We start from the raw sequence: 24709 nt of genomic DNA on the forward strand, positions 1-24709 counted from the left end.
CACACGAAATACTTATACATGATCCCCAAACCATCCCCGCACAGTGCGACCCATGTGACACAGGACGTTATCTTGTTGAAAGAATCCAGATATCTGGATATGCGGTCACCATGTAGGGCAGTACTTGGTCGGAAACAGTGCCGAAGTAGGATCTAGCGATGTGTTCGATAGGGATGAGAGAACCCAGGGACGTCCATGTAGACATGTATAGTATCTTCTGTATAGCGGTTCCAGGAACATAAGTTCATCTCCGCCCTGTTACTCTGTGATGATACAAAACTCTGTAGAGCTCCCAGAAACGTGTAGTGTTATGTTTGTGTATATTATGTGTTGTTGTGTTGTTTATGGCCTCTTTGCCACCGGGCAGGCGATCTCCCGGAAAGCGTGCCCGATGCTCGCCTATACCACGAGGAGGTGGGCCACAACTAGATATGTCCTTAGCCAAGTGGAGATAGACCATTATAATCTTTGTCTGCCCTGAAGAGGGCGAAGTCCCACACCCACTGGAGATAGTGCTATACCAGTGGGTGCCAGCAAATCCCGTACCCACAGCTACCCAAACTTAGGGTACTAGCATAGAGGAAAAAATTAATAATTAAAATCATAATTAAAAAAAAAAAGTAAAATAAAATAAACTAAGATAAAAATTTATAGAGAAGAATAGGGAAAAAAAAAATAAAAAATTAAATAAAAAAAAATGAAAATAAAATAAAACAGTATTAAAAAAGTAAAATAAAATAAAGAAATATATATATAGATACAAAGTAAATAAAATAAATAAATAAATAAATAAAATGATGGTGAAGTAAAATTATATAAAATAAAATAAGATAAATAAATTTTAAAAAAGCGGAAAAAAAAACGGAAGCGTTCTACGTACTATATTGAGGTAAACTCCTCTTATTATTTTACAAATATTAATCAACGTAGAACGTATTGAGCATTACAGCTCTGATTCGTATTATATAAATAAATTTAAAATAAAAAATAAAAAAAATAGATAAAAAATAAATAAAGGTGAATTGTGTAAGATTGGACAAATCCCGCACCCACTGGAGGCAGTGCAATACCAGTGGGTGCCAGCAATCCTCGGGTTTCCCAGGCCTGAGGGGATAAAAGTAAAAAATAAATAAAATCAAAATAATAAAAACAAAAAATAAAAAACAACTGGATCTATGTGATCTTCTAAGAGCTATTCAAGGTGACAATATTTTATCTTTGCAAGACACCGCTCACTGTTGAGGCTGACATTATTGAAAGTGCTGGAGGAGGTGAAGCTGAAGCAGGATTGGCCAACAAAAGTTTTCTTCTAGCAAATAAATCAGAAACAAATTGTTGTAGGATTCAAAGGTGTGAGGCAGATTCACCTGGCAACAAAAAACATCTAGTAGATGTTTTTTGTTGCCAGGTGAAGAGGTCTTTATACAATCTTGTAGGGATTTCCGTAGGTTAGATTAAAGAGGGCAGTGATAAAGCAGGTGGTTCCAGTCTTCCAGTTGCAGACAAAGGCAAGAATCGGTATTGCTTATTCTGAACTGAAAGAGTTTGGAGTTGAAAGAGCCATGTCCAGTTATGATAAATGGTGTGTAGAGGTTTGGAGAGAACCATAGGGAATTTTTCTTGTTGGCAGTAAAGGATGTTATGTTATATTTGGTTTTTAGGAGCATTAGCAACTAAGGCCATATTGCTCTGGAATATGCGGTGGTCATTCCTTGACTTTTCCGCATCCTCTGTATTTGGTGGTGACGGGCTCGAACCCCGGTCTAATCAAGAAACGTGTGCTACGCACTGTTGCTCCTTCCCACCTGGCTATGGAGGCGCCAAGGCAGTAAAGGAGACATCTGGTATAAATTTATATGTAGTTCTGCCTTTAGGAGTTGTATTCCAACAATCTTGCCAAAATTTTGTTAAAGCAGACCAAATCCGGATTTTTTTTCAGCTTTGGTGTCTACAAGGACATCATTCTGTATTCCATAGAATTCCATGGAGGTCTGATGTTTTTGAAAGTAGCAAAGGCACGATGTAAAATGTGCAAGTCCAGGGGTAATACTCCAGCTATGACCTGCAGGGCATCAGTTGAGACAGTTCTGCAGGCACGGAGCATTATAAGAATCGCGGATCTTTGCAAGGAGAGTAGTGTTGATTTCAGTTTGACGTTCTTAATTCTGTCATACCAAAGCGGAGTAGCATAAGTTGCAATAGATATGAATACTGCCTTGTAATATAAGAGAAGAACTGTGCGTCCAAGCCCCCAGTCGGTTCTCGTAATCTGAACAATAGCCATAGTAAATTCCTTGATTTTATCTATTAGGTGGTTTATGTGGAGAGTAAAATTGAGCCTGTCATCAATGATCACACCAAGATGTTTTAAGTGCTTGACATATGATATTTGCTTGTTAGCTATTTTCAAGATAGGAGGACGATGGATATATAGTTGACCTTTAAAGATCATGAGCCGGGTTTTGAATGGAGATATTTTAAGTTTGTTGACAGTTGCCCATTTAATGAGATCCTTTAAGACCGGAGAAGCTCTTTCTTGAATTTGTTGCCTGGAGTTGCCTGAGATGACAAACAAGGTCATCAGCATATGCGAATGGAGTAGCAAAATTGAACTGTCTGGTTAGCCACGTATTTAGTGTAATGTTCCAGAAGAGCGGCCCCAGAACAGAGCCCTCAGGACATCCTCTATTGACAGCTCGTTTTACTCTGCAGGTTTTTTTTTTAAGTAACCGGTATAGATCTGTGATCCAAGTAGGCTCGGATAACTTGGTCCAACTTAGAGGAGCATGAGATGTTCCGAAGGCTTGCGAGGGCACTCTTCCACCAGAGGGAGTCAAAAGCACCTTCAAAGTCTATGAAGATGGCCATTTCATATTTTGATGGGGAATTCTGGATGTAATTTTTTAATGCAAGAAGTGCATCTTCACAAGACTTGCCCTTAACAAATCCATACTGGTGAGGTGAAAAGATATCTTGAGCTTGGAAAAGATCATAGATTCTTGGGGCGAGTAGTTGTTCGTAGAGTTTTCCCAAAATTGGTAGGAGAGAAATGGGAGGAAGACTCTGGGGTCTGATGCGGGCTTGTTGGGTTTTCTTAGTAGTTTGACTAGTGCATTCTTCCAGAGATGGGGGAAAGTAGCACAGAGAAGACATTTGTTGAAGAGATTTAACAGGATGTTAGTATAAGTTTCTCCGAACTTCTTAATGACAGTATTCTCCAGCAAGTCAGGTCCAGGACATTTTTGGACATTGATTTTATTTAAAGCTTGTTGAAGCTCTTGTTGAGTAAACAGGTCAGTATCCACAATGGAGGAGTATTGAAGATTGAGGGTTCTTGTTATGGACTGAGTGGGGAGAGTCTGTTGATTGATCATCCTGAGGGAAACGTTTATCCAGAATCATTGTGACAGTATCATGTCAAGTCGTGGTTTCAGAGTCATTGGTCACTATGGAGTTATAAATATTATTGGTTGGCACTTTATCTCTGCTAAGTTTATAGAGTAGTCCCATGGGTTCGAGTTGCCCACAGTGGAGACGAAAGACTGCCAGGTAGCGATTTTTTGCTTTGAGATTTCGAGATTATACTGATGTTTTATGGTTCTGTATTCATTTCTGAGTCTTTGTACTTCATTGGGAGGCTAAGGGCGTTATCTTTGATACAGTTTCCTTGCCCTGTGAACACGTCTTCTTAAAACCGTTAGATGGGGATTCCACCAGGGGAACTGATGATTTTTTGGAGCTATTCTCTTAGTCGAACATTCAGTTGCTCGTAGTAAGGCAGTTTGGATATAGAAGGCTTGTTCTTCGGCATTAAGCTGATTAAATGAATCTTAAAATTTCATCACGGAAGTCATGTTTAACTGATTCCAAGAACAGTGGCCACTGTATATGCTTTATAGCAAATCTTCTCAAGTCCTGAGGCGGTAACCTCCGATTCTGTAAATTTGTGGTTAGTTTAAATGAAATTGCACTGTGGTCGCTACATGTTAGATCCTCAATCATAGACCAGTTTGGTATTTTGTTAGTGATGTTTGCAGTTGTGAGAATCAGTTCGATGTTAGACTCACCATTATTGTGAAGAAGGTACTGGGTTGATTGGATTTATTTAGGATGTGCAGGTTATGTGCCAGTATGAAGTTCTCCAGTTGTCGTCCCCTGTGGTCAGTGAAGGTACTAAACCATAATGGAGACTTGGCATTGGAGTTTGTAGCTATAATGGGCATAGTTTTTCAATGACAGAATCTAGATAGTTCAGGTAGATTTGGATATCTTCAGATGGAGGACAGTAGAGTGATACCAAATAGAAAGTATGAGAAAGTGACGAGATTTGTACACATGTAGCATTTGGTCTACACAGGGAAGAAATAGCTGTTATATCAAGTGAGGTATTAAATGCCACTATTGCAGATTTTGGATGTTCTGCGTCAGCATGTATGATCCGGGCAGAGATTGGGAAACCCATTAATTTTGAGTTGTGTCCATGGAGACTTCTGGAAAAATAGGGTTCTTGTAAGCAGAGCAAATCATAGGAATTCTCAATGATGGCAACTCGAACTTCATCTGTGACATTCTTGGAGCGATGAGCATTCAGTTGCAGTATGGTATAATATCCTGATGGTTAGGGAAAAATGCATCACGCTACGAACCACCAGCATGGTGTCAAAAAGGCTACATAAGAGCTTAGTAGCAATAGGCTTCCTGGAAAACGCCTATAAAGACCTCCAGAAAGCCGCGATCTGAACACCTTGGATTAGTTAGAGACCTCCTCGACAAATAATAGTTACTATTATTGGTGGATGACTTAACAACCACCTCACGCACCTGGTACCAATATCCATCGCAGGTTGAAAAACAAACCCATAAGGAGAAAAAAAAAGTAAAAAAAATAAATAAATAATATTATTATTACTTATTAATTAAAAATATTAATAAACACTAATAATGAGCATGCTTTCTTAGAACATCCAGATAGATAGCGACGATCATAATTCAGAAGATCAGACAACTTATATCCGATCACACTTCCCGTGTTGGCTAGTCACATCATATCCAAGCACCACGTGTCAGACGATAAATATCCCAGTATGCCTTTGAGGAGACAGTAGTACGATTGTGATTGCAAGATGGGTGCCACAATCTACGGGGTTAGCATTAGCTGTAGTTGCAAGAAAAAAAGCTTATATAGCATCAGCCAAAAAAAAAACCACTTATTCATTTCACCCATCCATTCGCTCAAAAAGTTTATCCAGTTCTTCCTTGAATTTATTTAAGCTATCAACTTCCACAACGACATATGGAAGTTGGTTCCAGCAATCACCACCCACTGGCTAAAGGCAAAAAGTTAATAGACTTTCAGTTAGAGTTACTTCCAGTGCGCATTGGTAACAGGGTGAGCAATTGGACAAAATGCGACATATCAACAAATTAGACATCCCCTCGTCGACGATTAGTGATGTGATCTGCTAATGAAAGCGGACTGGTGCTTACCTTCGGGAAACAACCCGGAAAACCTAAAAAAGCTGACGCAACGTCACGAAGATATGCAGTTGTCGTTGTCACAGCACACAGGCCGGCCCTCAGTAAGAGGAGTGGGACACATGTCAGCACAAGTACAGTGCTCAAGACGCTGCATAATATGGTCGTACAGCTATTGGTTGTTTTGGACAAAATAATGAATGCCGAAGTCAATCTAGACGTTCTGCACAATTCTATATGCTGCGACATTCATAATCACAGTCCAAGGATCCTATAAAGACAAACTAACATATTTAGGCCTAATAGACTACCCTACCTGTATATGTGTACAAAATGAAACATGGGAGCATGTCCTATATGAGTCTGCGCGTATAGCACGGTGGTATGGTTACCGTCCTCCCCACACCAGGTGGAAAAGGCCCGGGTTCGAATTCCGTCGACGACGCGAGGAACTTTAATGAACTTTTTTCACTCCTTGGCTGAGTTAGTCGGTCTCAGGCGTAGATAGCAAAGTTTTTTCCCCGCCAAAAACAGGGTTTTTCATCCAGCAAAACAGGCAAATCGACCAGATGTGCTGTGTGTTATTTGGTTTTTAGGAGCATTAGCAACTAAGGCCATATTGCTCCGGGAATATGCTGTGGTCATTCTCTGACCATTCCGCATCCTCCGTATTTGGTGGTGACAGGCTCGAACCCCGGTCTAATCAAGAAGCGTGTGCTACGCACTGCTGCTCCTTCCCACCTGGCTACGGAGGCGCCTAAAAAAAATCGACCAGAGAACACACCCAATTACAGACACAAATACGGATTTAAGTAATGAATTACGGGTTACCCTAATATAATAATAATAATGTCCTATATAACTGCCCCAATTAATGACTACAGATGCCGCATCATCTCGCAAGTATACGATCTACCAAAGAACCAGGAACACATATCAGTCGTACAGGAGTACGATTACAAAACACTGACTGAATACATGCAGAAGATCTTTGAAGAACGTCCCCAATCTCACGGACGACAGTCACCGATCCAGGAAAAGTGATCTCCCATCCCACACAAAGATTTCAGTAAAAGACTCATATCTAAAAATAAAATCACCGATTTTGACTTCAGTGGTGTGTAATGCCAAAAAAGCTGTAGTATACCCACTCCAGAAGGCCTACACTGCCTTTTGGACTTGACTAAACCCTGATTTAGACTAAGTTGTGCATCTCCAGCAAAGCTGGAATGATTGACGTGGGGCCCCAACATGCAGACACTTGACTCAGGACATCTGTGGGATAAGACAGCATGCATTGCATAGGAAGTCCCTAACCTATTGTTGGGGAATGTAATTTATACTGCTGACTTCATCACAAGATGTGTAACCTGGGACCAGGTTAATCACCAACCCTTACGTAACACGCGTTATGTAAGGGTTGGTGATTCCCTTCTACTTCTCTCTCTCAGGGTAATCCGGAATATTTTTTTTTTGCTGGTGTAGCTGGTGCAGCATATGCCTCAGGCTTCCTTGCACTATATGGCTAATAATAACTCCACGTTTATTTACTGTATGAAGCGATACCCCCAAAATTAACATCCTCACAGGAACACGCACTAACTCGTACTCTCTGGCCTTTACAGAGTGTTGTAGACGTCACAGAGAGACATGGTGCAGTTATGGAAACCCGCCAATGCTGCTAGACAATTTACATTATAAGCTATATTCTTCCGTGCGCAATTTACAGCATGACTCGCAGTGGACAGATTTCCATGAAATTTTATATTTGAGCCTTTTAAAAATACTTCGCCAGCCATTCCAAGTTTCATTAAAATTGAACAAATGTAAATCCAGCAATTATTATTTTTTTCCATACTATTTATATATAAAAAAGGAATTTATATTATTAAATGCGGTTGCTATGTATCGTTGTTTTAGATGTTGTCAGCATGGTTGCTTTAGACATGCCGTGCACGCTTTGCATACATTTGTATATCACACTGAGTACATTAACTAGTTCATAACATGTAAGGGCTCGAGTCCACAAAGTGAGTTGGGTACCCACGTATGTCACCACAGACAACTTGGTCAGTTGTTTATGTATTCTGTATATAATTCATTGTATGCGAATTAAATATTTATTCTGTGAGAACTGAAATTACACTCCAGTAAACTCGAAATTTTTCGTTCGGTTTGTGTATGCAAATGAGCAGCGCAAATAATATTATTATTTTACCTCCTTCGGAGATAAAGAAAGCTTACAATCTATATTTTTGGCGCAAAATAGATAAAGATAAACCTTGCGCCTCACATAGATGTGCAGTGACATTTCGAGAATGGTTGCATGTAAAAATCAAATGTACGCCAATCGCAGTGCCAGTAATATTGCGGGAACAAAAACACTATTTAGAAATGATAACTTTTGTTAACCTAGGGCCATCGGATTTGATTTTCATCGAAAGGTAAGAGAGACACATGTACACACACACCCCATCGTGGGCAGCATTGAGAATATAATCAACGAATCCCCCCCTCCCTCGGACAAACATACACCGGATGGCGAAGCCCTGAGCTTGAATTCAGTCAAAAGAATTTATGACTTTTTTTTTTTTTTTGGATTCTCTCAACGTGCTGAGTGAGTCGTCTCAAGCGTTGGTTGAATGGTGTTTTCTTTCCGTAAACTCGGGTTTTTCGTCTAACAAACTTACCGAATTAGTTAGTCTCTCCCCCCTTATGATCAGAATAAGGTGTATTTTTAATACTGCATTACGTTTAATTAAAGAGAACATTTTAATTTGGGGTTAGGAACCTCATCTGAATTTGTTGTGTACTTCTTGCACCTAGTAATAAGTCTAACTGGTTGGTGACCTCAAGTTATTTTTGTTTAAAAAAAAAACTAATAATAAAAATAAAATGAAAGAGCTTTGGTATTTTTTTCTTATTGGTAGGTTTAATTAAATTTTAGCATAAATTTTAATAAGCACTAATTCTTGATTACAAACAATACGTTATTTTTGCCCGATTGCGAGTTAGAAATTAGTTCTAGAAGCTTTCAAATCGCAAATTTTTCGTATAATTTTTATCGTTCGGAAGAAGAAAAACTACAGCAAACCCAGTTGTATATAATTTTTACTTTTGTTTGCCAAAGTAATATGTATATTAAATATATTGTGTCATGTAATATTTTAATATTTTAAATATATTGTGTCATGTGATATTTTAATGTTTTATGTGCAATCATAAACTTAGGGAAAGAGAATAATAATATCCTTAGTCCATTTACAAGAATCTGAAAACTAGGTGCCTCCTCACAGGCACCTAGTTTTCAGATTCTACAATTTGCAAAGCTGAAATCTTTCTTGGTGAGAGTACCCTTTAGTTCCTGTTGCTTTTCTTTGCACCTGCTCCAACAGATCGACATAGAGGCATCCGGATCTCTATGCAGTATTCAACTGTGGTCTGACCATTGTCTTATTCAGTAGAATAATCACATTCTTACCTTGTTGGCAAAATTCCTGTATATCATTGATAAAACCCTGTGAGCTGTCTTAGCAGGCTGTCTGCACTGCTCAGAGAACTTTGTGTCTCTGCACGAAGTTCTCTGAGCAGTGCAGACAGCTCACAGAAATATCATTAATAAATATTGAAAACAACAATAAGCCTAGCAGTGAACCCTAGGACATACCACTAATAATATTAGTTTCAAGAGCAGTGCCATTGATAACCACTCTGTCTTCTTCCCCTTAGCCATCCCTTTATATGTAATAACAACTTTCCCTTAACCCTGCACTACTCCAGTTTGTACAGTAATCTTTCATGTGCAACAGAATTGAAAGCTTTTCTGAAATCTAAGTTTATGATGTCAAAATTGTTTCTTGCCACTTGAAACTGAGAAATCACCAATACATACAAAACAAACATGTTACCTTTTCCAGATTTTATCATGCATGGAAATTCTTGGGTATAAGTCTTCATTGTATTTCTTTGGGATCTTACTGAAGGACATTGTTAAATGGAGTCACTGGTTAAACAAGTGATGCAGGACCATCTAGATATGAGTGCAGTTATACTTCAGTCACAGCATGAGTTTGTTAAGTGGAGATTTTGTCTGAGCAGTTTGATTGGATACTAAGATACAGTGACAAAGGAACTGGATGCAAAAAATAATTTTGGTATCATATACTCGGATTTCAGAAAAACTTTTGATACTGTTTCACATAAAAGACTGCTGCACAAATTGGAGCAGAGTGGCATTAAGGCTAAATTACTGTTATGGATAAAGTGATGGTTGGGTGGGAGAAGACAGAGTGGTTATCAATGGATATTTCTCATTGTGGACTAATGTTATTAGTGGAATCCACAGGGTTTGGTGCTGGGCCTCATTGTATTTTCTGTATTTATTAATGATATTGATGAAAGTATATCAGGCTTAGTGTCTAAGTTTGCAGTAGTTAATGACAGAAATGAAGGTATGCTGCTGCAACAAGATTAGAAAAATTAGGCAGATGGGCTGAGAAATGGAAGGTTTAATGTCAAACAACATTAACTACAAAATTGTGCTTTCTTTTTACAATAACTTTAGTTTCACTTTATAAAAATAAATAACATTGCATATCATGTCATAGAACTGTATCTCTCTAGTATTTTACAAGTTTGCTTAGGCTGTAAGTACATTTACAGTAAACCAAGAAAATTTAAAATGACTTTTTTTTGGTTAATTAAAAAAACATCAACTACAAAATGATTTTGTAGTTAATGCTGTTTGACACTAAACCCTTGAAATGGCAACTGAAGTTTAACATTGGCAAATGCAAGGTACTGTATGAGGGTATTGGTAATCTCAGAGCAATATACTAAGTCAGATATGAAGTTCTCTGAGCAGTGTGGAGAGGCTGCCAGGACAGCTCATGGAGTTTTGTCAATGATGTACAGGAATTATGCTAGCAGGGATAAGGAGGTGATTATCCCATTAGCATTAGCAAAGGCACATGAAGCAAGAAAGCAAGCTTATATAGCATCAGCCAAAAAAAAAAAAAAAAAAAAATCCTTATTTCACCCATCCACTCGCTCCAAATGTTTGTCAAGTTCTGCCTTGAATCTATTTAAGCTGTCAACTTCTACAACAACAGATGGAAGTTTGTTCCAGCAATTAACTGGCTAAAGGCAAACTTCTGCACATCTATCCTACAACCGTCTTTCCTCAATTTGAATTTATGCCCTCTCAGGTGATTATTCTGAGCAAGAAGAAGAATCCCATCAGCATTGAGCATGCCCAAACCATTCAAGGCTTCATACACCTCAATCAGATCACCTCACAGGTGCCTAGTCTCCAGACACTGTAATTTGTAAAACTTAAGCCTTTCTTCGTAAGAGCAACCCTCTGTTCCATTCACTAATCTTGTTGCCCTTCTCTGTACTCGTTCCAATAGCTCTGCATCTTTCTTAAAATGAGGCCTGCAGACCTCTATACAGTACTCAAGGTGTGGTCTGACCATTGTCTTATACAAGGGGATAATCACCTCCTTATCCCTTCTAGAAAAATTCCTGTATATCATTGACAAGACACCATGAGCTACTCTTGCAGACTGTCTGCACTGCTCAGAAAACTTCATATCTGCCTGCACAATTACCCCCAGGTCCTTTTCATTCTCTACCACTGTCAGTGTGGTACCAAAGAGTTGATACGTTACTCTGGGATTACTGCTTCCCATATGTAGTACTTTACATTTGCCAATGTTAAACTTCATTTGCCACCTCTCAGCCCATCTGCTCAAATTTTCTAGATCCTGTTTCAGCAGCGTACTGTCATTAGTGTCCTTAACAACCCTGCCAACCTTCATATCATCTGCAAACTTGGACATTATAGCATAATTATGGCAAACCCTTAGTCATAATTATGAGAGCATCTTTGGATTCAGGGGAGGTCCCCACGGACTATAGATGTGCAAATGTATCCCCAATTCACAAAGGGGGATCGAAGGGTGACACGAGTAATTACGGACCAGTTAGTTTAACTTCTGTTCTGGGTAAAATAATGAAGTTGCTGGTTAAAGATGTATTGCAGGATCATCTAGACAAGACTGCAGCAATAATTCAGACACAGCATGGGTTTGTTAAGGGAAAGTCTTATCTGACAAATTGATAGGATATTATATGGTTACAAAGGAACTGGATGCAAAAAATCATTTTGATATCATATATTTGGATTTCAGGAAAGCTTTTGACACTGTTGTGCATGGAAGACTACTGTACAAATTGGAGCAGAATGGTATTAAGGGTAAATTGCTACAATGGATAAAAGGATGCTTGAGTGGGAGAAGACAGAGGGTGGTAATAAATGGGTGCTGCTCTTCATGGACTAATGTTATTAGTGGAGTCCCACAGGGTTCGGTGTTGGGTCCTCTGTTGTTTTGTATATTTATCAATGATATCGATGAAAGTATATCAGGCTTAGTGTCGAAGTTTGCAGATGAAACAAAGGTTGGCAGGGTTGTTAATGACAGTGTGCTACTGCAACAGGACCTAGATAATTTGGGCAGATGGGCTAAGAAGTGGCAGCTGAAGTTTTACCTTGACAAATGCAAAGTACTGCATATAGGTAGAAGTAACCCCAGAGAAATGTACCAACTGTGTGGTGCTACACTTAAGGTGGTAGAAAAGTAATTGTGTAGTCAGATATGAAGTTTTCTGAGCAATGCAGACAGGCTGCCAGGGCAGGTCATGGGGTTTTGTCAATGATATATAGGAATTTTGCTAGCAGGGAAAAGGAGGTGATTGTCCCTCTGTATAAGGCAATGGTCAGGCCACGCCTTGAGTACTGCATACAGGTCTGGAGGCCTCATTTTAGGAAGGATGTAGATTTGCTTGAGCGTGTACAGAGAAGGGCAACGAGATTGGTGAGGGGAATGAAGGGATCCTCTTACCAAGAGAGGCTTAAGTTCTGTAAATTGCAGCCGCTGGAGACTAGGCACCTGCGCGGTGATTTGATTGATTTGTATAAGGCCTTGAATGGGTTGAGCACACTGAATTCTGATGGGATCCTTCCACTTGTTAAGATTACGAACCGAAGGGGGCATAAATTCAAATTAAGAAAAGAAAGATGTAGAATTGATGTGCGGAAATTTGCCTTTAGCCAGCGGGTGGTTAATTGCTGGAACAAACTTCTGTCTGTCGTTGTCTAAGTTGATAGAAAACTTCTCAGCACTGCTCAGAAAACTTCATATCTGCCTGCACAATTGCCCCCAGGACCTTTTCACTCTCTACCCCTGTCAGTGTAGTACACCACAGTTGATATGTTACTCTGGGGTTACTGCTTCCCACATGCAGCACTTTACATTTGTCAATGTTAAACTTCAGTTCCCACCTCTCAGCCCATCGGCTCAACTTTTCTAGATCCTGTTTTGCCATGAAAGGGCACAGACATCATTGAAATATTTAGAAAAAAAAGTCCCTTATTGACATGCCTGAAGATCACCCTCCAACTGCTGTCATTTCCGGTCCCTCTTTCCTCGCACAAGTTAATGTCTTCAGAAACATATCCATCCCTTCTCACAAAATTCAAAATGCAGTAGTTTTTTATTATGTCGATAGCAGAATGGGGATTCAGTAATATGCTAGAATGAAAAATTCACAACTTATTGCTCAGTATTCCGAATGTGCATTCTACAATGTGCATTCTACAAGTTGCTTTGCTCAATTTAATCAATAATTGAAAATTCTTCACTCATTGCTCAAATTGTTTTATGGGTATAGTAGTATTAAATTTTGAGTTAGTCCAAATGCTTTTTCCCTTACAAAAACAAATGGCATTGCCAGCTCATTTGTGCCAGGAAGAGCTCTAAAGGCAAATTAAGTTGTTTCATTAGCAGTCTTCTTCCAAAATTTGGATTTTTAAAAATATTCAAATCACCATCCCATAAGCACCATCTATTACAGTGAAACAGTAGTTTGTATTGATTTCCACATCACGGTATCAAATTTTGTAATTTTTTTCACTAATTAACATTCGAAGTTCATGAGCACTCTGTATCGACATTCTATAAAAAAAAAAATAAAAAAATGTTCTTGGTAAACTTCCTATATGTTTCTAACATAACATAAAACTGTCCTGTTTTTAACCAATTTGAATTTGCTGCATGACTCCACCATCATTGTTTTCTCTTTCTACTCGCAATCAACTATATACATAAATGCGCAATATATCCAACTTGAACAACATCCATCTCGAAACTGAGACTAGAAAAAGTGACTCGCTGGTCATATCCAGTGCAACGTTAGAAATACCCCTTATAGTTTGAAACAATTCGAAGTTAGAAACGCTACGTGAAGTTTGCCTTTTTGGAAGTGTACAGTGCCGGCATTTTAAGCGCCCTTCTAGTATAGCCCTAAAACAGTGGTTAGTTTGCATCTTGGTTATTGCATTCAGGCTTGGAGACTCCACTTTAGGAAAGAGGTAGACATGTTGGAGATGGTACAAAGAAGATTCACAAGATTGATTAAGGGCACAAAAGGGTATTTTTTTTATCAAGAGAGACTTGAATATTGTAAACTGCAGTGTTTGGGAATTGGACACCAGTGGGATGAGTTGATCGAGGCATTTAAGGACTTGAGAAACTAAATATAAGAGCATAAATTTAAATTGAGAGGGAATAATTGTAGACTGCATGTCCAAAAATTTTCCTTTGGTGAAAGCATGATTGACAGTTGGAATAAACTTCCACCTAAACTTGTGGAGGTCGAAAGTTTATCTAAATTTAGGGAAAGGATTGACGAATACTTGAAAGATATGTAAATGAAGTTAAGGAAGGTAGCATTGATTATGGTATGTTTTTTTTTTTTTAATTTAGTCTAATTTAATTTCATTATTTACTTAATTTTAATTTTTGGCTGTTACTATGAATTACTTTCTTGCATTTTAATTTTAGATCAGAATTTTGAATTCTGTAGTTTAACCAGACTTGAGAAAGTTGTAATGGAATAAACCAGTGTATAAAGAATAAATAGGTTAAAATAAGAGCCTTAATGTTTCCTGCCTTGAAAAATTATAAATATATGAATAATAGCTGAACTTTTGTCTATTTCTGTTTTGTAGATTCACAAACCAGAATTTGTGCTGATAAAGTAAAAATAAAAAAAATCTAAAACAGTCTCCATTCAGTTTTGATACTGAAGTGCAGCACAGTCATAGTATTATCCAAATGAGCTTTCCCACTAAAAATTTATTGAATGCCTTACACCGGTGTTTCTCAAACTGATGTGTAAGCCATTTATTTGTCATGATATCCCTAGCCAAAGTGTAGAGATAGGCTTACAGCAAATACGTTTAAAAGGATGCTTTTTGTTGTTTTTCCCCCCACCCCAAGTAAAAGTCAAAACATAAACATTTCTGAGCAGTAATTAAATAGACATGTTATTAGATATATTACGAACTTAAATTGTGATTTAGGTTCATGATAAATCATGAATGTAATATTGATTTCTTAAGTGGTTTGCAAATCTGTTTCAGCCATCTCAGTGGTCCACAGTTATAAAAGTGGGAATCACTGATCTGGACAGCCTTGACCAGGTAGTTAACAGAATAATTGTCCATAATACTGGTATCCTTGAATAATAATAGCTGAACTTTTGTCTATTTCTGTTTTGTAGATTCACAAACCAGAATTTGTGCTGATAAAGTAAAAATAAAAAAAATCTAAAACAGTCTCCATTCAGTTTTGATACTGAGTTGAATTAATACTGAGTTGAATTAAAGATTTGATACTGAGTTGAATTAAAGTTAAATTTCAAATGAATGTAATATTTCATTCTATAAAGATATTAAGAATATAGTATTGCAATTTGAGTTATTGCCCATTCAGATTTTTATCTTTCTTTTTCTCCCTCTATCTTTTTAGATCGTATAGTTCTCAGTTAATATGGGAAGATCAAGATTTATTCAAGGGATTTGTGTTGCAATAGCAGGATGGTGTGGAGGGATAGTATACGAACGTTTTCATATAAAGGAACCAACAGTTTCTGCAGCCCAATTAATAGTGCCAGCTGAGCCTGGATCACACGCAACTCGTGCAGCTCAGATTATGAGATTCGGTTTCCCATCACATGATACTATTCGTTCATACAGTGATTTTGTGCTGTCTTATGATCAGCGTAATAGGAATGCTCATTGGGTATTTGAACATATTACTGATGACTCTGTATTACATAATGATGAAGTATCTAGATCAAACTGTAATTTTACTGAAGATACATCAATCCATGACTATTTTCGTGCACAAAATTCAGACTATAAGAAAAGTGGATATCAAAGAGGTCACCTTGCAGCTGCTGCCAATCATCGTCATTCCCAAGAACATATGGATCAGACATTTATTTTAAGTAATATTTCACCTCAGGTAAATATAAAATTCTTTTTTTTGTGTAGCTACTACAAATATTAACAATAATTATCAGACATCACTAAATAGTATATACAGTGAAATATCAGAACAGCAAACTTTAGTTGGTATAAGTTGGTTAAATTATACTGAGAACACCATACTAGTGTGTAATGGACAATAAACTGTACACTTGATAGCATTCTTATATATCATTCATGATATATGTGAATATTATATCAAACTTTCAGGTTGATATATGCAAACTGAGGTTGTGCCCTCCTTTTTATTCTTCTCTACAGTTGTGTGTTCCCATTCACCTGCGCTAAGGATGGTACACAGGACTGCCAAATTCCAAATTAGGTCTCGCGGGACAAAAATGAAAAAAATTGTGGCAATTTTTCTCAAGAAAATTTTTTCACAATTAACGATTTTGACATATTTTTAATTTCTAAACTTCATTTTGGCCATTTAAAAATGTATCTAATAAAAAACCAACAAAAATAATTGAATTAAATTTTTATTTATACTATAATCCTAAAAATTATTCAATATTTATCACTTGATTTCACTTAATTAAGAATGACTAAACCTTGATTTTTTAAAAAAAAATTGGAATTCAGAACAATTCATTCCGAAATTCTGTTTTATTATCAACTCGGCCTCCAAATTTTTTAGAATTGACATATTTCTATCTTTACGCCAAGCACTCATCATTCGACTAAAAATACTTTCAGATGTTGCATTTGCATGCGGAATAGAGAAAATGTATTCGATAATTTTTAAAAATTGTGGAGAAGAATTTTTTTTAAAAAAAACAAACCCATCTTTGATCACACGGTAATTGCCTTTCAATATCCGTTATATTTGCCATAAATCTTTTTAAGAAGATATATTCTTCAAACAGCAAATCTTGATCTACTTCTATTTTAAATGCATTAGTGATTTCTACGATTTCATGAATTGCTGGTATGCTATGCAAAGATAAGTTAGAGAGAATTTTATATTTGTGGTCATTGAAATTAAACCATTTCTCTATATATTTTATAGCCATAATCAAATAAATTATTTGCTTCCATTTTAAACTGTTTTGAAGCATCTAGGTTATCACAATTTTGGATAATTTCATGAACATTTGCTCCATAATAACATTCATTCTTATGCTCAATCAAAGTCTGCCTTACATTATTCATAATTGAATATACTTCAACAATCTTAACATTACTACCTTGGAGTTTTTTTTAGTGCTGATTGAAATATTGAATGTACATTCTTTACAAATTTTACATGTTCAAAAAAAATGTCTCAATATAGGTGCTATGTTATTCTTGCTCATAAAATATGATTTAATAGGTGCAAAATTGGTCAATAGTCGCTCAATAGCTGGTAAAAGAGTCAGCCACCTTGTTGGTATATGCGTAACATTTCATTCCATTCTGTTTCTGTCCATTCGAAAAAGTCTTTTAGTTCACTCGTCTTTTTTGTTGAATATTAAATTCATTAAATATTTTAATAACAATAGATTCTATATCAGTACTCAAACAATTGCAAGCTCTCTTAGCAGTGTTATGCAGAATGTGCAAATTGCAACCAGCATGTAATATATTTTCATTAAATTTTTTTAATGCTACGAAAATGCTATTTTTCTTGCCAAAATTACTATTGCTGTTATCTGCTCCATATTCAGTAATGTTTTTGGGAGATAATTCATTAAATGTAAGCTGTTGGATGAGAGCATTTGAAATAGTTTCAGTATCTTCTGCTTCTAATCAAATTAATGATATCAAACCAGTTTTTACACCATGGTTTTGTCAAAATATCTCACAACCAAAGGAAAAGTTTTTACGTTTCCTTTATTAGAAGCATCCGTGCTTATAGAAAAGGGCTTATTATTCTCTAGTTGTTTCAATATGTAATTTTTTGAGTGCTTTCCAAGAATTTTTGTAATAATGGCAGAAACTTTTGTTTTCCCACAAGAATATTTTGCTGCAATTCCAGTCGGGAAACATTTTTTTTTAAAAATTGAGCTAGCACAACCAGCTGAGACATAACTATGAGAATGCATAACAGAATGGTAACAAACGATACTTCTGCAAATGCGACATCTTCATGAGCCTTGCTTTGCTTTGGTATAAAAAACAGAAATTTTTGATGTAGTTGCTATTGCTTGAACATTTGCAATGTGGTTTTTAGATTGCAAATGTCTACTTACGTCATTTTCACCACCGTGACTAATTGTGAAAACGAAATTGTTGCATGTAGAGCATTTTGCACTATGATCGTCTCTACCATGACTAATCCAACTATACTTTTTTTTTCCCAATCTGCATTATAGTGAACCAGCCATCTTCTTTTCTTTTCTGGAATTTTCAAACTACTTTCACCATCTGACATTTTGAAGGCTAGAATAAATTGATATTTTAATACAACCCGTTCATTTTAATTTTTAATTTAATAAGACAAATTCAAACAAAAATTAAATGAAATTTACCTTATATAGGTAACAATTCCTACAGCAGCTGCTGAACTGATTAGACAGATGTCAAAATAATTTTTATTCTTTTTATAATGAAAGATAAACACACACACTCAAGATACACCTAGCTTAGACCACCAGATGCAACAGACAGCACTGACATCGTTGATCGCACTATTTACACAGGCACTTATGTCTGAAATACATTTCATAACAGCATCCATCACTTTTCATGGCATTATTTTATTATTTTACAGTCAAAATCTGTTAATTTTTTACCCGGAGCACGGGACAAATCACTTCTGTAGGGGATTGTCCCATGCATTGCGGGACATCTGGCATCTCTGATGGTACATAAATGTTGATTTTCCAAAAAACGTAAAATTTGTTATGTAGTTTCAGGTGTTATAAAATATTTGGGCCAGATTTATAACCAAATTTAACAACATAAATGAATTTCATTGTATTTCAGGCCAGTCACAACTTTCAATGCAAGGTTGCTTTACTACAGAACTTATTTTCCTTATTATTCCTGTAATTACTAATAAGTATATTAGATTTGAAAGAATTCATTAATCTGTTAGAAATTTACCTTGGCACAAATCCATTTTTATCTGATAGCAGCTGTTCTTAATGAGATGTCTTCAAAAAGAGAACTGAGATGTGTGCTCAAAAAAGCAAACTATTGCAGTATTGTCTTTTGACTGTCAGTTTCTGTATGTACCAAGTTTTGAAGGCTGCATAATGATAAATCTTTAAGAATGTCAGAAGGGTTTTTTCCCATCTTTTCTAATTACTTAAGAAAACTTCCATTACTTTTTTGAAATAATGGAATATCTTTTCTCTTTTGAACCAAAATTGAGATGTAAAAATAGAATCATGTGGTTAAAATGAAATTAAATTTATAGGAAGTCACAGACTTATAGTCATTTTCTGATTTCCTTTCTCATGACGTTTTTGTGTCATCAATAGTTGAAACCACATTGTCATGTTTTTAAAATTTCTTTCTACTGTCTAGAAAATTTGCAGGAGCTATTTTTCACACCATTTCTTGTTTGGTTTAAGTTTAAAATTGCTTGTTGTGTATAATTTTTCCTTAAATACTGATTTTATAACTCTTTCCGAAGAATTCTAAATTACTTGTTTTTAACTTTTCCCACTAACAGAAATGTTGCACCGTTCATCCTAAATATGGTGAAGTGTCTCTCAAACTTAATTTGAAAAACAACTGTAGCTAAACTACAGCTATAAAGTTGATCTCTGACCTCTCTTTAAGAGAGACTGCAGCAGAGACATGATAATTTCTAGTGTAGTCTTTTTCTGTAAATATTTCCATGGGAACTGCTCTGTAATTCCACCTCTTTCTTTTAAACTGTTTCAGACACGTACTTAAATGATGCAGGTGGTCATAAAGCTAAGTTGCCCTTTTCATTTTCATCTATTCCAAAAATTCCAAGGTTTTTTCAACTACCCAAGCAATTAAGAATGTTTGGATAGTTACCAAAATTTGTTCAGTATATCTGTGTGGTACGCTTGTTATAACAGTGAGCATTTGTATGGGAATACACGTAAATTAAAATCATTGTCTTTTTCTCGTTACAGCCATGATCTCGTTATTTCCATTCTCGTTATAATCAAATTCAACTGTATATATAATAACTATAAGAAAATAAACCATGAAGGGAAATAGAGTGGATTGAAAAGGAAATAAAGTTGTAGTGACAAATGGGCCTGGAGTACTGGGGTCCATAGTTTAACAGATATTTATTTAAAGTATACCCAGTAAAATAAAATAAAATAAAATATTTCCAGAAGCTTTCGGAACTCGTGTCCCTTTCTCAACTGACAGAATTTTTAAATACATTACAAGCAAACTGTGGCACGTTACTCATTCGTCATTGTTGTAGCACGGACGTGTGCTGCCTTGCGCCAGTGATCATCCATCAATAAAACGGTTGTCTCCAGGATTGGATGTATACGCATGCCTTTCTGGCGATTTAATGCCTTAGGGTTGTTCATTATGTTTAGTGACTCTAGCCATAGGCGGTGGCGAAAGTGTCGCGCGTGGTCCACTATCTCAAAGTCGCGCTTGGGGTCAAGATCGTGGTTGGTAGCCCAAAAATGTTCTGCAAGCGCGGACTGGTCAGTTTCGGCAAGCCGGATTGCTCTGTCGTGTTCCGTGAGGCGATCCTGGAGACGTCTCGATGTCTCACCTACGTAGCAACTGTTACAGGCCCTACAGGTGATACGGTACACTACATTGCTGCGTAAGACAGGTGTGACAGGGGTCTTCACACTGGAGACAAGTGAACGTAGGTTCCTACCTGGTAATTGTACACATTTTATGTTGTAACTTCTCAGGATCTTCGAGATACGTCCTGACACTCCTGGATAGTACGGAATGTAGGCGGATGATATGCCGACTTGCTTCGGAGGTCTTGGGTTGGAAGTAAGCTCTTGTGCCTGTAACAAGCATCTGTTTAGTACATGGGATGGATAACCGCATCTGGTTAAGTCCGCCTTCACACGGGAGATCTCGTTACGTCTAATTGTGTCGGTGCTGGAATGGCTCCAGGCCCTGGAGAACAGGGTGCGGGCAGTGCTATTGAGATGGCTTGGAGCGTGGCCGGACCCGTAGTTGGTGAATTGACCGCACCACATGGGTTTGCGGTATACTGAGGTCTCTAGATGTGGGCCTACGCGATGCACTAGCACGTCCAGAAACGGGAGCGAACCGTCCACCTCCGATTCTACGGTAAACTTGATGAAATTGGATAGAGAGTTGAGGTATTCTAGTAGTACCGTTTCAGAACCACGTGGTATTATGGTAAAAATATCGTCGACATATCTACACCACGTTGTAATAGGTGTAGGTGGGTTCTGGTGTATCTGCTTCTCCAGATCTTCCATGGCGATGTTAGCTACTACGGAACTGACAGGGGCACCCATAGCAGTGCCATGTACTTGTTTGTAGAGTGAGTCTTCAAAGGTGAAGATGCTGCTAGAGAGGCATAGGTCGAGGGCGGTACAGATGTCATCAGTGGATAGTGACGTCCTGGATTGGAGGCTTAAGTCGCTCTCAAGGAGCCTTCTGGCGCAGTGCACGGCCTGTTGGACGGGAATCGAGGTGAATAAAGAAACCACGTCAAATGATGCCATGACAGAGTTATCAGGGATTGAAATGTCCTTAATGGTGTTAATGAATTCACTGCTGTTTTTAACGGTGTGAGATGTATTACCTATAAGAGGCGAGAGGAGGCTCGCGATGTGTTTGGACAGTTCATACGTTGGGGCACTGCAGCAAGACACTATAGGTCTGAGAGGAATACCCGGTTTATGGATCTTTGGTAATCCGTAGAATTGTGGTAGTTGACAGCCAGTACCACGCAGAAGATGGTGAGTCGCGGTCGGGATCTTCTTATCTTTAAGCCATGCGTGGACAAGTTTATTAACATTTGCTTCCAGACGTTTCAAGACTTTAACGGGAGGATCAGGTAGAGGTTCATATACGTTAGGATCGAGTAATAGGGCCAAGGCTTTCTCTCGGTAGGCTGATCGGTCCAGCACAACAGTCCGGCGCCCTTTATCCGCAGGAAGTACAACGATGGAGTTGTCTTTTCTTATAGATGACAGGGCGGCACGTTGGCGGTGGTTGAGGTTTGAGCACGTTTTTCGAGTGTTGCGGAGGACTGCGGCAGTCTTGAATCGGATCTCGTTGGCAGTTTCTTCGGGAAGGTTGGTAATACTGGCTTCTATGCCCATAGCGAGCTGTGTGATGGGAGGTTTCGATGGTATAACGGCGAATTTCATACCGTTTGATAAAACACTCAGCTGCTCGTTGGACAGTTGTTTGTTACTTAGATTCAAGACGAAAGAAGTCGTGTCGTCTGAACGAGTGTTCGTCTTTAAGGAGTTAGTTTCTATGCTCAAGTTTATGAACTTGCGCTGTTGGCGTAAACGGTAGGTATCCGAGGTCTGACTAGCCCGATGGCAGATGGTATGTATAAGGTTTGTAAATACAATAGGCGAGACCTTACCTTGTATATGTTGTAACAGTCTGGACTTGTTGTAGTCAGCGTTCCTGATTTCATGGTGGAGATGGGATATCCATAAATTTAACGTGCGCAGGCTGAAGTTAAAGCAGGCACGATCCATATGAGAGTTGTGGAACGGGGCTTTGTATCGGAACCCTTTAGGTATAATTCGATTGCTTTTGCATCTGTGGGCGAAGCGTAAATGTTGCCTGTAGCGAGCTATTGAGAGGAAGCATTTTTGCAACTGTGCACAATCGTTGTAGGTATTATGGCCATAAAGTGATCGAATAGTGACAAATGGGCCTGGAGTACTGGGGTCCATAGTTTAACAGATATTTATTTAAAGTATACCCAGTAAAATAAAATAAAATAAAATATTTCCAGAAGCTTTCGGAACTCGTGTCCCTTTCTCAACTGACAGAATTTTTAAATACATTACAAGCAAACTGTGGCACGTTACTCATTCGTCATTGTTGTAGCACGGACGTGTGCTGCCTTGCGTCAGTGATCATCCATCAATAAAACGGTTGTCTCCAGGATTGGATGTATACGCATGCCTTTCTGGCGATTTAATGCCTTAGGGTTGTTCATTATGTTTAGTGACTCTAGCCATAGGCGGTGGCGAAAGTGTCGCGCGTGGTCCACTATCTCAAAGTCGCGCTTGGGGTCAAGATCGTGGTTGGTAGCCCAAAAATGTTCTGCAAGCGCGGACTGGTCAGTTTCGGCAAGCCGGATTGCTCTGTCGTGTTCCGTGAGGCGATCCTGGAGACGTCTCGATGTCTCACCTACGTAGCAACTGTTACAGGCCCTACAGGTGATACGGTACACTACATTGCTGCGTAAGACAGGTGTGACAGGGGTCTTCACACTGGAGACAAGTGAACGTAGGTTCCTACCTGGTAATTGTACACATTTTATGTTGTAACTTCTCAGGATCTTCGAGATACGTCCTGACACTCCTGGATAGTACGGAATGTAGGCGGATGATATGCCGACTTGCTTCGGAGGTCTTGGGTTGGAAGTAAGCTCTTGTGCCTGTAACAAGCATCTGTTTAGTACATGGGATGGATAACCGCATCTGGTTAAGTCCGCCTTCACACGGGAGATCTCGTTACGTCTAATTGTGTCGGTGCTGGAATGGCTCCAGGCCCTGGAGAACAGGGTGCGGGCAGTGCTATTGAGATGGCTTGGAGCGTGGCCGGACCCGTAGTTGGTGAATTGACCGCACCACATGGGTTTGCGGTATACTGAGGTCTCTAGATGTGGGCCTACGCGATGCACTAGCACGTCCAGAAACGGGAGCGAACCGTCCACCTCCGATTCTACGGTAAACTTGATGAAATTGGATAGAGAGTTGAGGTATTCTAGTAGTACCGTTTCAGAACCACGTGGTATTATGGTAAAAATATCGTCGACATATCTACACCACGTTGTAATAGGTGTAGGTGGGTTCTGGTGTATCTGCTTCTCCAGATCTTCCATGGCGATGTTAGCTACTACGGAACTGACAGGGGCACCCATAGCAGTGCCATGTACTTGTTTGTAGAGTGAGTCTTCAAAGGTGAAGATGCTGCTAGAGAGGCATAGGTTGAGGGCGGTACAGATGTCATCAGTGGATAGTGACGTCCTGGATTGGAGGCTTAAGTCGCTCTCAAGGAGCCTTCTGGCGCAGTGCACGGCCTGTTGGACGGGAATCGAGGTGAATAAAGAAACCACGTCAAATGATGCCATGACAGAGTTATCAGGGATTGAAATGTCCTTAATGGTGTTAATGAATTCACTGCTGTTTTTAACGGTGTGAGATGTATTACCTATAAGAGGCGAGAGGAGGCTCGCGATGTGTTTGGACAGTTCATACGTTGGGGCACTGCAGCAAGACACTATAGGTCTGAGAGGAATACCCGGTTTATGGATCTTTGGTAATCCGTAGAATTGTGGTAGTTGACAGCCAGTACCACGCAGAAGATGGTGAGTCGCGGTCGGGATCTTCTTATCTTTAAGCCATGCGTGGACAAGTTTATTAACATTTGCTTCCAGACGTTTCAAGACTTTAACGGGAGGATCAGGTAGAGGTTCATATACGTTAGGATCGAGTAATAGGGCCAAGGCTTTCTCTCGGTAGGCTGATCGGTCCAGCACAACAGTCCGGCGCCCTTTATCCGCAGGAAGTACAACGATGGAGTTGTCTTTTCTTATAGATGACAGGGCGGCACGTTGGCGGTGGTTGAGGTTTGAGCACGTTTTTCGAGTGTTGCGGAGGACTGCGGCAGTCTTGAATCGGATCTCGTTGGCAGTTTCTTCGGGAAGGTTGGTAATACTGGCTTCTATGCCCATAGCGAGCTGTGTGATGGGAGGTTTCGATGGTATAA

The 24709-nt window shown here is 38.6% G+C and overlaps 1 protein-coding gene across 1 annotated transcript in view; it reads left to right on the forward strand.

The window, feature by feature from the left end:
- The first annotated feature begins 8533 nt into the window (after positions 1-8533).
- The window catches only part of LOC150089426 (endonuclease G, mitochondrial-like), a 75468-nt gene continuing 59292 nt past the window's right edge, over positions 8534-24709 (forward strand). Inside the window, exons 1-2 of the mRNA XM_090368582.1 lie at positions 8534-8575; positions 15351-15848. Coding sequence (XP_090224708.1) covers positions 15372-15848 — 477 coding nt within the window. The 5' untranslated portion in view covers positions 8534-8575; positions 15351-15371. The remainder of the gene's footprint in view (positions 8576-15350; positions 15849-24709) is intronic.

Source organism: Mastigoproctus giganteus, chromosome 2 (assembly GCF_048544385.1).
Source record: "Mastigoproctus giganteus isolate SK-2022 chromosome 2, ASM4854438v1, whole genome shotgun sequence".
NCBI classification, from domain to species: Eukaryota; Metazoa; Arthropoda; class Arachnida; order Uropygi; family Thelyphonidae; genus Mastigoproctus; species Mastigoproctus giganteus.